Genomic DNA, 19,789 nt, shown 5'->3' on the forward strand with positions numbered 1-19,789 from the left:
AGCAGGAGTTTGCTCCAGGAATAACCACAGACATTAAACGTTCCTGCTGGTTGGGAACGTCGCCTTTTTTGTTTATTTATTTACTTTTTTTTTTTTTTAATTACCCAAACAGAACATATTTTTTCAGGCCAGGCTTCTTGGAATTGAACCATTTGGTTAGGGAACACTCAATGTGAATATATGTCTTTCTGAGCTTTCATGGGTTCTGTGAGAGCTGGTGGGACTGCCTGTGACATTGGTAATATGACTGACCACGCGTTCAGCCTTTAGCACTAGTCGGCAATTTCTGAATTCTGCTGCAAAGAGGGTAGACTTACCTTGAAGCTTAAGGGACAAAAACGTGCAGATTTGTATGTGTGAGTAGGGCAGTCCTGGTCCTAGCTGTGTTTGTACAGCACCCAATGAACTGGTTCTGCCACCTCAACAGCTTCTAGGAGAGTTCCACGCTGATGACAAGGATTACTACTAATCTATGTATAGAAGAATTGTAAGTATTTTCTCTTAGCTACCTCCAGGAGGTAGTTTAGTGTGCAGTGGATTCCTGTTGCCTTCACAGGCAGCCAATTCTCCCAATCATACTGGTTCCCTGGAATAAGAAAGACATGGGCATACTGAAGGGTGTCCAGCAAAGGACAACCATAGTGGTTAGAGGGTGGGAGCACATAACAAACAAGGAGAGGTTGAGAAGGTTTACTCTGCCTTAAGAAGATGAGGCTGGTGAGAGAATTGTATTGCTTGCTGTCTTCAACTGTCTAATGTGAGTGTGTAGAGAAGATGAAGCCAGATTAATCTCAGAGGTGCAAATGGGCAGGAACAGGCAAAAGTTGCAATATGGGAAATTGTTATTAGACATGAGGAGAAATGTTATCACTGTGAAGGTGGTCAAACACTGGAACAGAGGTTTGTAAAGTTTGTGGCTAACCATTGTATCCTTGGAGAAATTCAAACCTCAGCTTGAGAAGGCCCTGAGCAACCTGACTGTATCGCCCCTGCTTTACGTGGAGGCTTGGACCAGGTGACTTCTGGAGGTCATGCCTAACATGCCTTGTGCAATGGTTCTGAGACTGCAGTGCCTGCAGTGCTGGAGCCTGTGACTGATACTGGTCTAGCCTTTAATTTATCTGACCCCCCTAAAATGAAAATTATATTCTCTTTGTCACATAGACTTTGAGTTTTAGCATTGATTTTGAAGTGGTGTAAGATCTTTGGATGGAAGCTGATATAGTGAAGTAGAAGTAATAATCAGAGGTGAAGGATTTTGTTCTCAGCTTTTGTGTAAAGTGAATCTTGAGTTTCACAGGTTGCACATTCAGGCAAGGCTATCCAGATCAACGCATCTGTTTTATGGCAGGATCAGTACAAGGAACAAGATCTGCCTTTATCTTGTTTGATTTATTGATTGACAGGTGGGGGCCAGGACTCCTGCAAGTGTCAGGTCACTTTTATTAGAAATTTTCTTTGCTGCATATTCAGCCTGCCTGGGAGTCACAACCATCCAGAACCTGTCATGGTCCTGCTCAAAACTGGCAGTCCTTGGGGCTAAACAAAACTCCACTCTCTGCATCTAAAGGCTCAGCACATCTGCTTTGAGGGCTTGTTATCTCAGGATTTCACAAATCTTGAGAGTTTCTGTCTTAATTTGTGCATTAAAGGTAACTGAATGGGTTTTAAAACAAAGAGAGAGAGAGAAAGGGAAAAAGCCCTTTAGGATGAAACACCTCTTTTTCGACGGAGCCGTGAACCGAGAGTAAGGAGAGCAGGAGAATTGCCAGTAGACATCCACATCACACACTAATTGGAACAAAGTAAACCTCCCATATCCACACAGTTTTCATTTATCCAGGAAGGTCTGCAACCCAGTCGGCTGGCGGCAATTTTGGGAACATTGCAAGCAAATGTGGCTCAATCATTATGGAACAGCGAATGCCAAATCTGAGCTAAAGCCAGTTATTTGAGCAGGGATTATAGGCATTTTCCAATGATCACCACCAGAGAAATAAATAAATAGATGGCTTGCTATGTATACACTCAAAGGGGAATGTTGCCCAACATGCATAGCTCTTTGCTATTAACAGTAATGAGGACACAGCTGTCTGAGCCTGGAAGCCAGTATTTGCAGAGGATAATTCTCAAGGATTTTTCTTCTCCACTGGCTTTTGTCCACTACCCATTCTTTGCTTTCAAAAGAGCCCAAAAGGCCCTAACATTTATACAAGAATTACCTTGGCTTTGTGGTGCTTTTGAGATTGTTATAAAGCACACTGACACATGGACAGATTTGAAACTCAGATGAAATATGAAAAACAATTTTCTCCCCTGATAAGCTCCCCAATGCCCTTAGTGCCAAGCAAAACACTCTCTTTGTAGTCAATCACGACAGCTCGTAGAGCAGCCGGCAAGGGTTGCTGCCATGGGTAGAGATCTGAAGCTCTGCCTTCCCAAGAAGGACTTCTAACTCCCACTGCCTGCAGAGCTTGTGGCTGTGCTGGGGCAGACAAGTGGATGTGAGTGTTAGTCATGTACAACTGATCAGCTCTACAGAGCCTCTAAAGCAAATATAAATCTGTCCCACCGTCCAGACACAAGTTCTGCAAGCGCCTTTGGTGTGGCCAAGCCCTTTTCCCTGGTTTTATCACCTAGGTTCAGGGAATAAGGCCTTAGATTCCTGGAGGAAGACAAAGCACTGTAGTCTCCACTGCATGTGTGTTTGACTCACACAGTTTAAGCGACATGAGGCGATCTACAGCCTTGCCACCTCCAGCTGGAGCCTCCTCGTGTGTTCAAGCCAAGCGGCTTTGAATCCAGCCCATTCCTGAATGAGATGCTGGTGATGACTGCTGAAGCTTTGTGAGAGATTAGTTGATGATGAATCTTGTACAACTATTCCAGCTCTCTATAATGGACATTCCTTGTTTATAGACATGCATGGGGTCCTCTTTTTTCAATTATATTAAAGATTTCAAGGTATCCTGTGAGAGTGACTAGAGCATCCGTACCGAATTCTCTCTAGGGTTATATACATATCGCACACCTAGAATCTCTCTTGTATTTTCAGGTCTCCAATACTTTACTCCCACAGTTGTTTGCACAACATACTTGAGCGATGGTTAAAGCTTTTGTCATGTCTCATGTTGAAAGCGGTGTCATTTTAATGGAAGAAGCAACCCTTCCAATGAAAGTTTCTGTTCTATCCTGCAGGTGGATATTTACATCCCTTGGTTTTCATTGCGGCTTTAATTTCTGGATCCATTTGGATCAATTTCTTCTGCTGTATTAAAAGTAAGGCTGTTCTTTACTAGTTATTGTGGTCTATTCACAGTCTCAGACCTCTTTAGGCTGCCAAAACACTTGGAAAAGGAGCTCTTAATGACTCAGTTAAAATGTACGGTCAAGAAGTTCACTTATTAGAGGAAATGTAAACTGACCACCAATTGGCTAAACCAGCTGGCTGGACTATTTGTGCTAGTGATTTCTCAAAGCTCCCTGGGGAGCTAAAGTGGGAATAGCAGTTCTCTTCTTTTAGTTCTCTCATGCTCTGTACCCTAACACAAAAGTCTTTAAAAGAATTCATTGGAGGAGAAGCCAATAGGATTTCACAGACATGTTTGAAGGCTTTATCAATAGTGCTTTAAACTCCTATATTTTTAATATATTCCTTCTTACACGGTCTTTTTAAACCATCCCATAGAATTGCAGAGAAAATACACAATTCAGCCATAGAAAATTCACTTTTTCAGCGTTAATGGTTCTGCTCCTCTTCTGTGAAGTTTTATAAGCTTTCTCTCTAAAGCATGAGGCTATTTCGTATCACACAGCAAAGGGAGGACTGTAAGGATCTTTTGCTCGAAGTATGTTTTAATTTCTCAGTGTGCGTTTCCTGGCTCTGATTGCACATCTTTTTCTTTTCCACTGCAATAGAAAGTGTCACTTAGATAATCTCCCAGCAGCTGGGAGTATTCCCTGGTGCTCCTTGGCTCCTCTCACCACCCTACCAGCACGTATCAGTGTAGCATATGATCATAGGAAATAGGTAATCTGAGAAATGGGTAGTACACTCCAATTATTCAGCTGAAAAATATGTTTTCTGCTGATGAAGATGAAACCTTTGATGTGGGCAGCAGCTGTTTTCTATCTCCTAATTCAGCAGGTTCAATGTCATCAGTGGGATGCTAACATATCTCTACCCTGCTCCTGCAGGGTACTTGAGTCACTCTGGTTTGGCTGTACCACAGCTACTTGGAATAGCATAAGTGCAGCGGGGAAATAATTGAGATTCCCAAATCACATGTACTGACCATGGATTTCATAAGTTGTGCAGAACCTGCATCAGGAAATCATGAATCCAGAGTGTACAGTTAGGTTCTGTCCATGGAGTTTCCATGTTTAAGCAAAACCCTGAATTGAAATCAGTAGCTTCCCTCATTTCTGATCCCAGAATTAAGATGCAGACTGTGCATTTGTGCAAAGGCTCTCATGGGACACTGTGAAGAGTCTGCACAACTGGGTGTGATCTTGTACCAACAGGGAGCCCTGGGAATTGGTGGGAGTGAGGAGCTGTGATCACACAAGGTGATGCTGAGCGTATGGACCATGCACAGGTCTGTTCTGAGCAGGAGGGGAAGGGGATGCTGCCCCTTTTGTCCTCCTGCTATACATTTACCTGCATGGCTGTCCTATAAGCGTCAGTCACGAAAGCAAGACTAGAACTGTGCTCAGGGAGCGAAGTCCTTTCACAGTTTAGCTGTTGTTTATCATCTTTGAGTAATGTTAAAAGTGCGCTAGCTAAGGAAAGGCTCAGATAGCTGGCAGGAGATCTAGAACCTGTGACACATGTTGAGCAACTTTCATACCAGGCAGAAGGAGCAGCATTACAGATTCATGCCTCGCGCTATTTAGTATCCACTTCCAGGCTGACCATCTATGTGAAAAAAAAAACAACCAAAAAAAGCCAACACCACTTTAATCCTCATTTAGCAATCAACCAATAACATAATGCATACAGGATACAGATAGAAAATTAATTCAGCAATCTGTGGCCAGTCCTCAGACACTGAAATATGCAATTAAACAGGTGTTTAGGGAGTTGATCTTGGATTGTGTCCAAGCTCAGCAGGGTCAGTCCTCCTTGGAAAAAAACACTGACCCCACACAGCAGCAGTTTGAATTTGGCTTCAGTCTGCACTTGAGGAATGTGGCATTGTTATTTCTCCCCTTTTCTTATCAAATGTAATTATCTTGAGAAAAAAAAAAAAAGTTTTGAGAAAACATGTGATTTCACTGAGTAAAAATCTACTACTGAGGAAATTATTTCTCAGTGTCCAAATAAGGAGTGGGGGAGAAGTTTGGGGAAAGTGCTCTGTTCCAAGTAATCTTGGAACTGATACACATGTTACTGAGCTCGGATGTTTAGTCCTGGCCGGCAATTATTCCTATAAAAAAATAGACATCCAATCTTTGTATTATTTTAAAATGGAGCCCTGAGGGTTATAAATGACTGAATGAGCTTCAGAGTTTGAGCAGACAGAGATTCTGCAACGAGCTTGCAGCCTTGAGCCTCCTTGCAAGAACTTTGTTATCTTGCGAGCAGGGGATCTCCTGGGGTTGTGTTGGTACAACAGCGGGACTAAAATACAATCAGAATAAAATAAAGAAGTAAGGCCCCAAAATCACCCACACCTGCTAGTAGAAGGGGGAAGAAGACTTTCCATGGAAACTTTTTTTGCTCTGCAAGACCTGTGCTCTCACAACTGTCAAATTAATCTTCAGCCTTACTGAATTGGACCCTGTGGTGCTAACGGCTCTCAAACAATCATGATGGCAAAAACATACCCACTTTTGTCAATGGTTGGTCAAAAGAAGGAAACACAGCCATAGCTACTACTGTGACCCACAGAAATTTGTGGCATGATTATCAGAATTCATTACTTAAGAAAGGAAGTCATGCACGCTAAATATGTTCCAAATAGAACAAAATGTAACAGTCCATCTGTGAAGCGGCGCACATTGCCAAAAGCATATCGTCTTGGAAATCTGCTGTCCACATTGGCTTCCTTCTTGAATACGGAGTCCAAGCAAAGTTTCTCTTCTAATCACCAAAGCCTCCAAGAATGTGGTTCTAGCTCAGAGCTGATAAGTCCACGTCCTTCAGTGACAGCTCTCTGCTAGGGGCGTTGTGACCTCGCCAGCCATCAGGGAAAGGAGCTGTCATGTAGTGAGCGGAACAGTCACAGCACCCTGTGCATGGACCTTGTTTGTGGAGGGATAAGCGTGGTCACAGATTCCATCACTTCCAACACCAGTGGATGGACTTAACAAAGCAGTCGTCTCCCTGGTTCCTGTAGTGCCAGGTACAAATCACCTCTCTGGGATGGAGCTTCTTCCGTAAGCTTTCCACATGCATTTTCTCTGTTGTGTGGTATGTGACAACATGCTCACAAATACCAAAATGAAACTCATCGACATCTTTAATTAACTTTTTTTTCTTTTCCTGAAGGACTCTGATATTATCACTGAACTGATGAGCTGATCTTAAGGACTTTGTTTTCTTCGGTATTCTTTAATGCATAAAGTCCTCTTTATGAACAAAATCCTGTTTTTCTGAGCAGAATAAAGGCAAACAGTGTCTTTTCTCATTATTTTTGAACCTCAGCTTCCGGTGGGCAGGTGCTTCCAGTTCCTGAGCCCCTCTGCTCCTTCTCTTACCTGCACGCTTTCTCCCCTGGCTTTCCACCTCTTAAAGTCACTTAGCTTGCCAAACGACGTCCTGCTTCCTGCATGTTCACTTTCCCTAACCTGCAGTTTCGTCCTCTCTGGGCTCTTCGATTCAAGAGATTGCCTGTGGTAGTAACTTGGATTCTTCCTCTTTATCTTGCTTCATGCTTCATAAAGATTCGGTCATCCTGCATGTCCTGAAAGGAAGGTGGTTCGCATGCCCAACATCTTTAGGCTGATGATTCAACATCTTCTAGCATAAGAATGTTATCAACATTTTCTAAGTACTGTGTATTTTTTCTGCAGTTACTACAACATTAGAGGTACAATATCTCTCACTAAAAATCAAAGTTATTGATACAAACAAAAAAAAGAAAAATTGCACATGTCTACCTTTAAATCTTTGCAAAAGAGAAATCATGTGGAAGAACATTAAGAGTTCCTATCCCCATTTTCAGTAGTTTCACTGGGCAAGATAGATCTCCTAATGGCCTAGGAAATGAAAAGAGATGTAAGGCAAGCAGAAAATTTCAGGTGTGATGATTATGGATATAGATAAAAATAACCAAAAGTTGAATGATGTTAAATCATTCAAGGAAGGCTGTAAGACACCACCTTGACCACACAAACTGTTTTAGGGGTTTTTTTGTGACACAAACCATAGAATCTTAACTAATTGCTGTTTCAGCACATGGTTTTTTGCTACAGCATATTTCAAAGAAGAAATACTGTTCAGGTATACAGCCCCTAAAGCAAAGGAACATCTACCATGTGCTTTATTATGTTTTTCAGATGGTTAATCAGTGGTACTACTAAAGTTTGTGCCTTACTTACAAATTTTGAATTTCTCTTCTAAACACTGAATTCCATCCCATTGTCTTTTGCTAGCTTTAGTGACCACCTCCAGCTAAATTTTTTTTTTTTTCCATTGGGATGTTTATAGATCACAGACAAATATACCCTGAACCTTTTCTTAAATAGATTATTGAATGGAGCATTATCTTGCTCTGAGACAAGTTTTTGTGACTTGGAATTACTCTTTGGAGATTTCCTGATCTCTTTGCAATATTGCTTTTTGAAGTGTTGACAGCAGAAATGTGTTTCAGTAATTATTTTACCAATGCAATACACAGTGGTAAGAACAATTTCCTGTGTCTACTCAGTGTTCTCTTATTTATGCTTGTCCTTTCAGCAGCACTGTGTCAGGAAAAGTTTGTGTTCAAGTGATTATCTTTAATGACCCCAAAGTTATTTTCATGACCAACATTTTTTACTCTTGATGTTTGACCTTGCATTTGTCTGCCTTGAAATGCACCTTCAAATGTGCCCACTATACCTAGCAAATTACTTTTATATAAGAGTTCTTTTCACTTTTTAGTTATTAACTCCACCAGCTTGCAAACCTCTGTATTTTATCCCAGATGTGGAAAACAGTGGACCAATAACAGATCCTCAGGATCCTGTAGACACAGATTCCATATTTATGATTGTCTCTTGAGATTTCTGGTCTCCTAGTTTTAGCCTCTTTTATTTGTGCGGTATTGAATAGGTCTGGTCTTAATTCAATGGATTAGAGTATTGTATTTCTTTTTATGCTGTGATCTCTTGCGATATTATTGATACAAATGAGAGTAGCCTCAGTCCTGCATTCTCTGGGGACATGAGTCAGTATAAAAGATCACTACATCTTCTGATAAGAATTAGCCTCTCTGGTGAGATGTGGTGTTGTGCTGCAGTTTGACATCTAGGTTTTCTTTCTGACTACATTAATATGTTGCCTCATTTTTTTGTATGCATGGCTTTTCAATTATTTCTCTGATTTATGGGCAATGAATTTAAAATGTCATTCATTGTTCTATGATGTGGCTAAATTCTAAAGAATCCATGAAGATTACTGCTAGCTTTTACAGATAATAAAACACAAAGCCAGTAATTTGCATGCTAAACACAATTAGTTCATTTATTTATTTTGACATCGTAAATGATATCTATCCAGGCACCAGGCATCCTGCCATCCATTAAAAATACAAGCTGTACCAATAAAAACAAAGCATCAGCACATCACATCCCACAAAAGGCAGCCAGTCAGCCAGAAATATAAAAAAAACACTTTCTCCACCCTTCCAATCCCCAAATGAAACCCCATTGCCCCAGCCACCTCACCTCTGTCAAAATGTCAAGTAAACAGAACATCACACCCCAGGGTTGTTAGACCAAACCACCACAGCCATAAATTTTTAAGACAGACACAGGGAGCTAAGAGAGAGGGTTGTGGTTAATTTTGGAGTACTCGGGCTCAGGCTCTTGCAGCAAGAGCTTCCTGACAAATGTATATGGAGATGTTGCCTACCTATTTTCTCATTCAGTCAGTAAACCAAAGGTCTTTAAAATGCATGGCCTTGAGCCATGCGGCTCTGTATTTGTTCTAGGTGATATTTCTTAGGAGGCAGAGAGCAGTGGTGTGGATGGGCTTTGTGGTTGCCCTCAGTATTCAGTTGGGCAGTAACAAAGTGAATCGTTCCCGCTTCAGGTCAAATTTTAATTTCAGTCTGGATTGAACTTCTGCTTTTGGAACTAGCTGTCAGAGCAGTAATATGAACACAACAACTGGAAGGATGGATGAGAGAATATAGATGACTGCTAATTTGATAGCATACAGCAGCATAATCAAGAGCTGAGACATCCAGGGCCAATCTTGGCAACTACTTGGCAAGAGAAGTTTTAAACAGGGATCCATCCTGCCCTGCCTTGGTTGTCTAGTGTGGTTTAAAGTGCTGAAGACCTGCTCTCTCAAAATCAGGAACCTCTAAGGAGTCATCCAGAGTCACTAGTCACTTGGGAAAATTTGGGCTTATTCAAAATGATTAGGTATGATGATCTTAAACATCCTCTTGTTTTCACAGATAACTTCACAGCAGCAGTCCCAGTCCTGTCTGTAAGGGTAAGAAGAGGGAGTGGTAGCTAGATAACTCCTTCAGTTTGCCACTGACTGTCTAGTTATCTCTCTGTTTCAGTAACTACTGGAAACTTTGAGGTTCAATGCACCATTAGGGTAGGACAGGAACATTGTGAGTAGCATAGATTTTAGCTGAAAGAGCCTTTAATGCCTCTGAGGTCTCCCAGTGGAACATAACACTTTCAGTATGATGGTCAATCTTTTACTTTAGATTTCATTAGTCAATGGAGAGGCTGCACAAAATTTCTGACAAAGTTGCATCTTTAAGTGTTCATATAATAAAAGCAGATTGTATTGGGCTGCATGAAGGACTACAAGTCAGAAATGTCTGTGACCTGCTCTTACCACTGTCTTTTTGAGTGATTGCAGGCTAGTGCTTTAATTTCTTATTCTTGAGTTTCCTGGTTAAAATGCAGGGGCACTGGTATCTATCACCAAGTGGAAGATTGCAGGGGTTTGTAGTAAAGTTTGATTTGTATTAGAATTGGAAGGCTTCAAATAAAAATGGACTAACTGTGAACTGGCTCTGTATATAAGAGGACAAACCCTGCCCTGAATAGTTTTAGAAGCTAAACAGTGAAGGAGGCTGGACTACGACTAAGGTTTTGTTATCCTCATTTTTCAAATAGGAAGCAGGGTAGTGGAAGATGAAGAGCAATGATGAGTTCCCACAGGCTGAATTCTCAGCACATGAGTTACAGTGTGGTCACTGTTGCTGCACCGGTTCCTTGTCCTGCACAGCAACTAATTTATATTTGCTTCCTAGGTCACCTCACCGCAATTCTTCTTGTAGCCACATGCTACGCAGAATCACAAAAGAATGATCCAATAAAGATAGCTATAAGTAAAACCTAGACTTGCTTTTGGGCTGCAGTTAATGTTTTCTAAGGATCTTGGCGATGAAAGGTGCTAAAGGCAGGTTCAGTAAAATGAAAACCATCCTTGGATATCAGTGATGTGTGATGCCATCTGATGCTTTCATGGTATTGATACCGAAATCATCAAATATCACAATCTATTAACACCTTGAATGGAGTTTCTATGGTTTCTTGCTAGCTTGCTTCACCTCAGTAACTCTGCAGAGGGTGCCAGAGCCTTTCCCCGGTAAGGGATGGCAGTAGTGAGAAGAGCAGTATAAGGTGTGACCAGGTGGACAATCTGCTCAGCCTGGTGGCAGAGCTACGAGAGGAAGTAGAAAGGTTAAGCAGCTTCAGGGAGTCTGAGAAACAGACTGGTGGAACCATACTCTGCCCTCCCTGAAACAGAAACAGCCACCAGAAAAAGCCCAAGATCCTGTATCTTCCCCCTGCCAGGCTGAAGGCAGTAGCTTAAAAGAGAGGAGTGAATGAAGGCAAGTCCTCCCTCAGGGCTGCAGGTGAAGCCCCTCCTTGCCCACCTCACCTCCCCAGGTGCCTCTGCACAACAGGTATGAGGCTCTGGATGTGCAAGGCCAGTCAGTGGATGATGTGGGTGATGGGCCATCCTTACCAGAAGTGTTGCCAAGGTCAGAAAGGCCTACCCCCATCTCACAACTACCTCCACAAGGGAAAAAAGACAGGTTATAGTTGTAGGCGACTCCCTTCTGAGGGGAACAGAGGGTCCAATATGCCGGACAGACCCGCCTCTTAGGGAAGTCTGCTGCCTCCCTGGGGCTCGGTGTTAAGGACATCACTAGGAAACTTCCTAGCCTGGTATGGCCCTCAGACTATTACCCATTACTGCTGTTCTATGTGGGTGGCAATGAAGCTGCAATGCGTAGTCCAAAGGGGATCAAAAGAGACTTCAGGGCCTTGGGGTGGTTGGTAAGGGGATCTGGAGCACAGGTTATTTTGTCCTCTCTCCTTCCAGTTGTGGGCAGTGACATTGGAAGAAACAGATAGGCCCAGTCTATTAATACATGGCTCTGTGGCTGGTGTCACCAAGACAATTATGGGTTTTTTGATGATGGGATGGGCTACATGGCACCAGGCTTGCTGGCATCAGATGGGGTTCACCTTTCTGAAAGGGGCAAGGGTGTCTTTGCTCACAAGCTAGTGGGGCTCATTGGCAGAGCTTTAAACTGGGCTTGAAAGGGGAGGGAGATAATACCAGGCTTGCCTGTGACAAGCTGTGGGATGATACACCAAGGTTGGAGGGACAGGGTGCTAGTGAGGGCCCTCAGCCCTTTGCTCTGGGATGTGCTGACTACACTTAAGTCTTACAGAGATGAGTCAGGGGCTCCTGAGGTCACAGGAGCCAAGAAGGAAACACCAGTGAAATACCTCAAAGGAATTAAGGGGTGTTCCTCTAAGAAGGTAACACAGCCAACAGCGCAGTTGAAGTGCCTCTGCAGCAATGCACGCAGCATGGGCAACAAACGGGAGGAGCTGGAAGCCATTGTGCATCAAGAAAGCCATGGTACAGTTGCCACAGAATGAAGCCCCCATAATCCAAGAGGAAATAATTAGCACCTGCTACACTACTTAGACACACACAAGTCTATGGGGCCAGATATGATCCAGCCAAGGGTATGAGGGAGCTGATAGAAGTGCTCACCAAGCCACTTTCCATCATTTATCAGCAGTCCTGAATCACTGGGGAGGTCCCAGTTGACTGGAGGTTAGCAAATGTAATGCCCATCTACAAGAAGAAAGATCGGGGGAACTACAGACCTGTCAGTCTGACCTCGCTGCCAGGGAAGGTTATGGAGCACATCATCTTGAGGGCCGTCATGAGGCAGAACAACCAGGCGATCAGGCCCAGTCAGCATAGGTTCATGAAAAGCAGGTCCTGCTTGACTAACCTCATCTCCTTCTAGGACAAGGTGACGCACTTCGTGCACGAGGGAAAGTCTGTGGATGTTGTCTACCTAAACTTCAGTAAAGCTTTGGACACTGTTTCCCACAGCATTCTGCTGGAGGAACTGGCTGCTCATGGCTTGGATGAAATCCAGTATTGCTGGGTGAAAAACTCGCTGGATGGCCGGCCCCAAAGAGTTGTGGTGAATGGAGTTAAATCCAGTTGGTGGCTGGTCACAAGTGGTGTTCCCCAGGGCTTAGTACTGGGGCCTGTTCTCTTAAGTATCTTTATCAATGATCTGGACGAGGGGATTGAGAGCACCCTCAGTGAGTTTGCAGATGATGCCAAGTTAGGCAGGAGTGTTGGTCTCCTTGAGGGTGGGAAGGCTCTACAGAGGCATCTAGACAGAATGGATTGATGGGCCAATGGTATGAGGTTCAACAAGGCCAAGTGCTGCATCCTGCACTTGGGTCACAACAACCCCATGCAACACTAAACGCTTGGGGAAGAGTGGCTGGAAAGCTGCCCGGTGGAAAAGGACCTGGAGTATTCGTTGACAGTCGGATGAATACGATCCAGCAGTGTGCCCAGGTGGCCAAGAAGGCCAATAGCATCCTGGCCTGTATCAGGAATAGTGTGGCCAGCAGGACTAGGGAAGTTATTGTCCCGCTGTACTCAACACTGGTGAGGTCATACCTTGAATACTGTGTTCAGTTTTGGGCCCCTCGCTACAGGAGGGACATTGAGGTGCTGGAGCGTGTCCAGAGAAGGGCAACAAAACTGGTGAAGGGTCTAGAGCACAAGTCTTGTGAGAAGCAGCTGAGGGAACTGGGGTGGTTTAGCCTGGAGAAAAGGAGGCTGATGGGAGACCTTATCACTCTCTACAACTGCCTGAAAGGAGGTTGTAGTGAGGCTGGTGTCAGTCTCTTCTCCAGTACCTAAAGGGGGCCTACAGGAGAGCTGGAGAAGGACTGTTTACTAGGACTTATAGTGATAGGACAAGGGGAATGGCTTTAGACTGGAATAGGGTAGATTTAGATTAAATATTAGGAAGAAGTTTTTCACTTTAAGGGTGGTAAGGCACTGGAACAGGTTGCCCAGAGAGGTTGTTGAGGCCCCATCCCTGGAGGTGTTTAAGGCCAGGTTGGATGGGACTTTGAGCTGGTGTAGTGGGAGGTGTCCCTGCCCAGGGCAGGGGGGCTGGAACTCAATGATCTTCAAGGTCCCTTCCAACTTAAACCATTCTATGATTGTTTCCATGGTGAAGACTGCAACACAAGTTATGTTAGGTCAGAGGCACTCTTCCAGGCTCCAGAGAACATCTCAGGGATTTCTTAGCCTCATGCGCTATCCTTGTATTGAGTAGTACTTAAAATTTTTAATTCTCTAAATTTGTCTTATCTGCTTTGAACCTTCAAAACTATTGACAATTCAGTATCATGTACATTTGACATCACAGTTTTACTCTAGTATTGTGTAGGACCTGTCACAAGGGCAGAGGTGGTACGAATGAGCTTTGAAGTCATATTCCCAGAGCATGAACACACCTAAGACTTATGTTTGAATGAGGCAGAAAAAAGCTGTGTGACCAAAATAAGAAATTATTTCTACATTATTAACTAGCTGTCAGGGTTTTTCCACTTGCAATTTTCCATTCAACCAAAACTGCCCTGGGAATGTTTTGATATAGTTTCTGTGCTGGCATTTAAGTCTAGTGAATCCATTATAGGTAATCTCTTAAAGTTTTATGGCTAGTTTTCTCCCCAGTGGAAATAAGTTTTTTGTTGTTTTTTTTCCTTTCCCTGTCAAACGTCTAGTTTTGACTTTATCAACTGCACCAGTTCTCACTGCATGCCACACTGTGTAAATGGGCTGGGCAAGGCACCTCCTGTCTTCCCAGCTCTGATATTCTTCAAGAAGATACCTAATGATTAGCCAATTGTTGCACTGACATTTTTCTTAGTGTGCAAATATCAACTTTCACTTACTGAGCCCATGCAATGTAAATAACCCTTGGCAGACAGGCTGGGATTATACTACCTGTTTGAACTGAGAAGGCTGCTTGCCAAAAACAATTTATTTGATTGCATTGGCTGGGCTTGTCAGAGTTTAATGGCGCATCATGGTGAGGGGCAATCTTAGAGAAAGCCAGACACATGTAATATGGAACTGTGTGAGTGCACTCAGGCCGAAGCAGAAAGATCTTATGCTGCTTATACTTGTTGGTTGCATAAAACTTCATTAATTAAGTCAGTGAGATATGATTCAAGGTAAAACATGGGGAGTCAAGGTGTTCTGCATAGATAACTTCAGGTTGATCAGGTTTTCTAGGGCCAGCAGAAACTCCACAGGTAGCCTCCGTTGTAAAAAGTTTTGCATTCAGATGGAAATATGTCTCCAATACCACCATGAAAGGTGAAGATTTGGAGTAAGCAAAGAAATCTGCTTGGTAGATAGTAAAGAAAAGAGGATTGTTGTCTTATTTTTCCTGAGTGATTGTACTGCTGCTCATACAACTGCTACAAAGATGACTCAGGAACAAAACTCATCCTGCAGTCACTTTTGGTGAAGGGTGCATGAAAGATATACCACAGCATATGTAGTCTTCAAACAGCATTGCTACCATATGTGGTGGTAAGACCCTGTCTCTCATTTTGTCTCTACTGGTCTTCACCTATTAATATTACTGGAAGCAGGGAGCACGGAAAATGAAAATCTCCTTTTTAAGCTCAGGGTAGGCTAGAAACAGTAGGGTTGGCCAGATCCCAAGGTCCCACTCCTAAAACAATAAGCAAACATGACAAATAGAAAGATTTTTCATTTAGAAAACATTAATGTCATCCTTATTAAATTTATGGTTAGATAAATCTGTGTTCAAATACCGCCAATTATGTGTGATATGCCATATGCAGGGAGGAGCCAAAATTTTTAGCCCAATCACAGAAGCAACAGATGAACCGAACAACATCTCTATGTTCCTATATAGTCTAGACTTGTTATCTTACTCCTTTCCCGCTTTCTCTACCGCTTTGCCAACCTTTTTTCTGGCCAATAAATATGTGGGAACTGATTTCTGACAGAGTTAATTATGTCTAATTGTGCCACTCTTGTTATCTCAGCAGCTTTGACTCACCATAAATTGCCCTGGTACAGATGTTGGCAAGATAAGAACTCTAGACTCTCTCCATATACATAATATGTATGTATTTATTAATATATCCGAACATGTTAGATATGCTGCTGGGGTAGATTGGACCAGTTATTTCATGACCGCTGGGATTTTCCAGCCAACTGGCTGTGCTGGGTGCGTCAGAAGCAGATACTGAGACATAATTCCTGCCCTCTGCTGCCTACTCCAGCCCACTGCGTTTGTGAGATGCTTTCAGTCACGACCCAACGAAGTCTGGGTTAATAAGAATCAGGGAGGGATCAAGGGAGTAGCATTGCTCGGATGACATAGTACTTCAGCAAAGGCCAGTGCACAGTATGCTGGAATAAAAAATAGTTTAGGTATTAATAAATAAAACATAGAAATCTGAGTTGGCTGAAAAAACGACACAATTTATCTTTTGATATTTCCATTTCTGACTTCTAGAGGCAAACCCGATGCCAGAAACATCAGGGAAGAGATTGAGCAAGGAGGGATTCAAACTGAACTTATGACTCTGAAAGGCATTTTTAATCAGTTAGGTTCCAGTGTCCTGGCTTATATAAATGTAGGAATGCTATTCACCTCCTATGCAAAAAAAAAAAAAAAAAACAGGTCACAACAAACATACCCTAAGGGGTTGTAATAAAAAGTTAAATACATTAAAAACAATAAGGATGGTAAAAAAAAATTTAAAATAAAAGAGTTTTATTGTCAGGAAATTGATTCCAGGGAAGTATACCTTTTTTTTTTTTTCAGGTAAAGGTTGATTTTGGTCGAACCTTCTGTCAGAAAAATTACAGTGAGATAATCTGCGTTGGTGGGGTTAGGAAGTAATTTTTTTTATATGTCTGAGTTGTGTTTGTACATCTCTCCAACTCCCATTCATCTCTCACTCCGCAGTGGGGTTATATAGCCCTTTCAGCAGCCTTTCCCTAGGGCTGAGCACTGCCCTGTAGCATGGAAATCCCAGTTCAGTGACAAAGCAAATGTGGAAGCAATAAAAAACTGAAGGTCATGCAGTCCCTTTCTTGAGGAGCTCTGAGAAACACTGGGTCATCTGCAAAAGGCAGAGACGTGATGAGCACCTTCAGTTCTCACTGCCCTCAACCATTTATTCTTATGACTTTTACTTCAGGTTATAGTTGTTCTCTCTTAACCACCACACTTCGGTTCCTCGCACAGACCTGGTGTACACATCGTGAGCGCAAGTCCCTGTACAGCGTGACCAACCCTCTGTTGCTGCCATTTCTAATATTTTCTTGCTGTATTTCTGTGTTGCAGATGTGGATGAATGCGCTTCAGATTCTCACCAGTGTAACCCCACCCAGATCTGCATAAATACGGAGGGGGGCTATACCTGTTCCTGCACTGAAGGCTACTGGCTGTTGGAAGGCCAGTGTTTAGGTAAAAACCTCGGGCGATGTGAGATTTGTGCATCTGTGTATGCGTACCTGTGAGGAACTGAAATGATGTCACCGAGCATCTTTGTCAAGTACACAGTTAAACCTTTGGCTGTGTGGAAACTAATGTCTTTCATCTTTGTAAGCGCCAACGGTGTGCTTGGCAGGGAGACTCCCTCGTGGAACAAAAACGTAGATGTAAATGCCATATGACCAGCATCCGTGTTACACGTGGGATATATGACCAGCATCCATGTTACACGTGGGATTTTGGTATTCCCAGTCTGAAGGATTCCCCGTCATATCAGATCAATCACAGGCACATATACATAAAGCTGTGTTCCCAAACAGACCTCTCCTTTCCACACCGTGGCAGTCTGGACCCAGAGGGATCAGGATTTGACACCATGAAAGAGGCCAGTAAATCCCTACATTCAACCAACCCTTTTCCTTGGACATGAGAAAAAAATTACCTCTGAACTGGGTGCCATTTCAGTAGCTTCCAAGCAGTTTTAATTCAATTTTTTATTATTTTCCTCACAGCAATGTCCTGTTCATCCTTTTAGGTCAGCCCTGTTGAAAAAAACATCCCTCAACAAAGAGTACGGGAAAACCTTCCAGCTCCCCTCTCCTCCGGCCCATTCCCCTCACCTAACTTGCCCATGGGATGATGAAGTAGATGCTAATTTTAGGTACACAGATAGGACCTAGGAGATAGGATACAACTTTTTCTTTAAAAAAAAAAAAAAAGTTTGCTTATTATTATTTTTTTCCCCTCGGCGCAGGCTGTTTGCCTGCCAGCTCCGCGGAGCTGGACCGTCCTGTCACAACACCTCCGCTGGAAGGAGAACGGGCTTTCCCTGCCCATTCATCCCGGGAGCCTCTCCAGTTATTTTCCAACGTTTTCCTCCCAAGTACCAATTCCAGTGAAGGACTGACTCACGGCTGCTTTCCGAACTCCTGCAAACAGCTGCTGTGTAACTCAGCGGGCAGGGACGGCGCTGAGCCTCCTCCAAATGGGGTCTGCGCAGCCGTAGCTGCTTTGGGGAGTCACTGTCTCATAGTTCTCTGGGATATGAAGTCTCCAATCTCCATAATCTCTCCTAATTCCTTTTCTTTTGGGGAAAAAAGCTTGTGCTGGGGGTTGTACAGGCATATTGTGATGGGGTGGGGATGAGGGAGGGGGATTCTGCTCTACATCGTCTGTTGTGTTACCCATTTACTTCTCCCAGTTACAGCCCAAACTAAAGGGCTGCGTGCAGCATTCAGGATTTGGTCATGGATCTAAAGTGCTTTGCTGCTTGATGGATATACCAGAGAACTGGTGTTCTCAGTATTCAGTTCTCAGTTCACAGAGAAGTGGCTGCATTGCTGAACTGATTTGAGTATCTGCTTATGCCATTTATAATAATAGGCAATAACATCTCAGTGTTGCCCACTTTAATAATCATGGGGTGGATTATTACAAGGCAATGCAAGGAGCTAAAAGCAAACTGCATTTAGAGTCACCATATTTTTCCCTAAGTGTCAAAAAAGTCTCAGTTTTCCATACTTTCACTGGCCTTGGAGAAGTGATTTTTGCTGTCATAAAGCAGTGAAAGACCATTTAATGTAATCAGAAGGCTGGGTTTTTAGAGACAGGGTTTTTTGATGCACTGTTAGTAATCCACGGTTATAAAAAGCTACACTTCTGTCTATTGTAATTTTCCCAGTGAAGTTTATACAGGAGGAGCCAGTAGAGCAGTGTCTACATGACCCAACCACAAGAAGCAGCTCTGTAAAAGTCCTTATCCTCAAAATGTAGCGCTCTTGTGATAACAGTCCTGCAAAAGCCAAATCGTGTATTTAAAGTAATAAGTCAGCAAAATGAGATATTAATTTACTTAAAAACAATGTCATTTTTTGCAGGTTTCGGGCCAAGCCTGCTGCTGGTGTACATAGCTGACCCTGGCCTTTGGGTTATCTTGCTATTTAGAATGCAGCGGGAAATAAAAGCCAGTAAGGACAAAACTGAGTGTCGGTGTCCTTGCTATTTTACCCAGAGAGAGTATTTGCAAGACTTTTGACATTTTCAGAATGGTTTCCTGAGACTTTCTATGGCAAAACTGTCCCAATGAGACCAACAACACAAACTTGAATTGCAGGATGTAGCTACTTATACAACAGATTCACAAAATCATTGTTGTTTCTATGGTATGACCACATCATATAAATGTTCGAGTCGTTCAAGAATTCAGTTTCCCAACACATTCTTAATATTTAACACTATATCAAGCAGCAGCCAATTTAGCTAACAAATTAGGAGCTGCTGGAATTTATGCAGATATACATGTATATGTGTGAACCATAAGGAGAATACTATTATTTTGATTTTCACGTGCATTGGAGGGGGTCATTCCACCAAAACCTGTGCCTTCCTGCTTTGCTCCTTCTGGCAAACTGACTGGAGATAATATACTTGGTTTTCTACTGCACAAACTTCACTTCAAAGTTTTGAGAGTAGCCATTAAAAAAAATCTCCATAAATCAAAAGCCAGTTAATACCACAGGAAATGTAAAGCCTTGGAAAGGACAACTACTCCATGTGTTTCGTTCCAGTTCTTACTCCGGGAGCACAATTATTCTAGCACTTAGCAGCATACCTATCTTACAGCATCTTCTTGTGCTTATAACAGTCTGTTGCATGTATTTCTAATGCTGCAGTTCAGCCTGAACTTCTATTTTGGTAGTGAATTTACTGTTTGCATTTTAGAGTCTGTAACTCGTCACTTAAAAATTCATGTAAAACTGTGA

At 42.8% G+C, this 19,789-nt stretch overlaps 1 protein-coding gene across 2 annotated transcripts in view; it reads left to right on the top strand.

Moving 5' to 3' along the window:
- FBLN5 (fibulin 5) overlaps positions 1–19,789 on the top strand; it is a 50,447-nt gene that overhangs the window by 19,508 nt on the left and 11,150 nt on the right. For both annotated transcript variants that reach the window (XM_009895059.1, XM_009895060.1), the window contains one exon: positions 16,878–17,000. In XM_009895059.1, coding sequence (XP_009893361.1) covers positions 16,878–17,000 — 123 coding nt within the window. The remainder of the gene's footprint in view (positions 1–16,877; positions 17,001–19,789) is intronic.

Source organism: Charadrius vociferus, unplaced genomic scaffold, assembly GCF_000708025.1.
Source record: "Charadrius vociferus isolate BGI_N301 unplaced genomic scaffold, ASM70802v2 scaffold431, whole genome shotgun sequence".
NCBI classification, from domain to species: Eukaryota; Metazoa; Chordata; class Aves; order Charadriiformes; family Charadriidae; genus Charadrius; species Charadrius vociferus.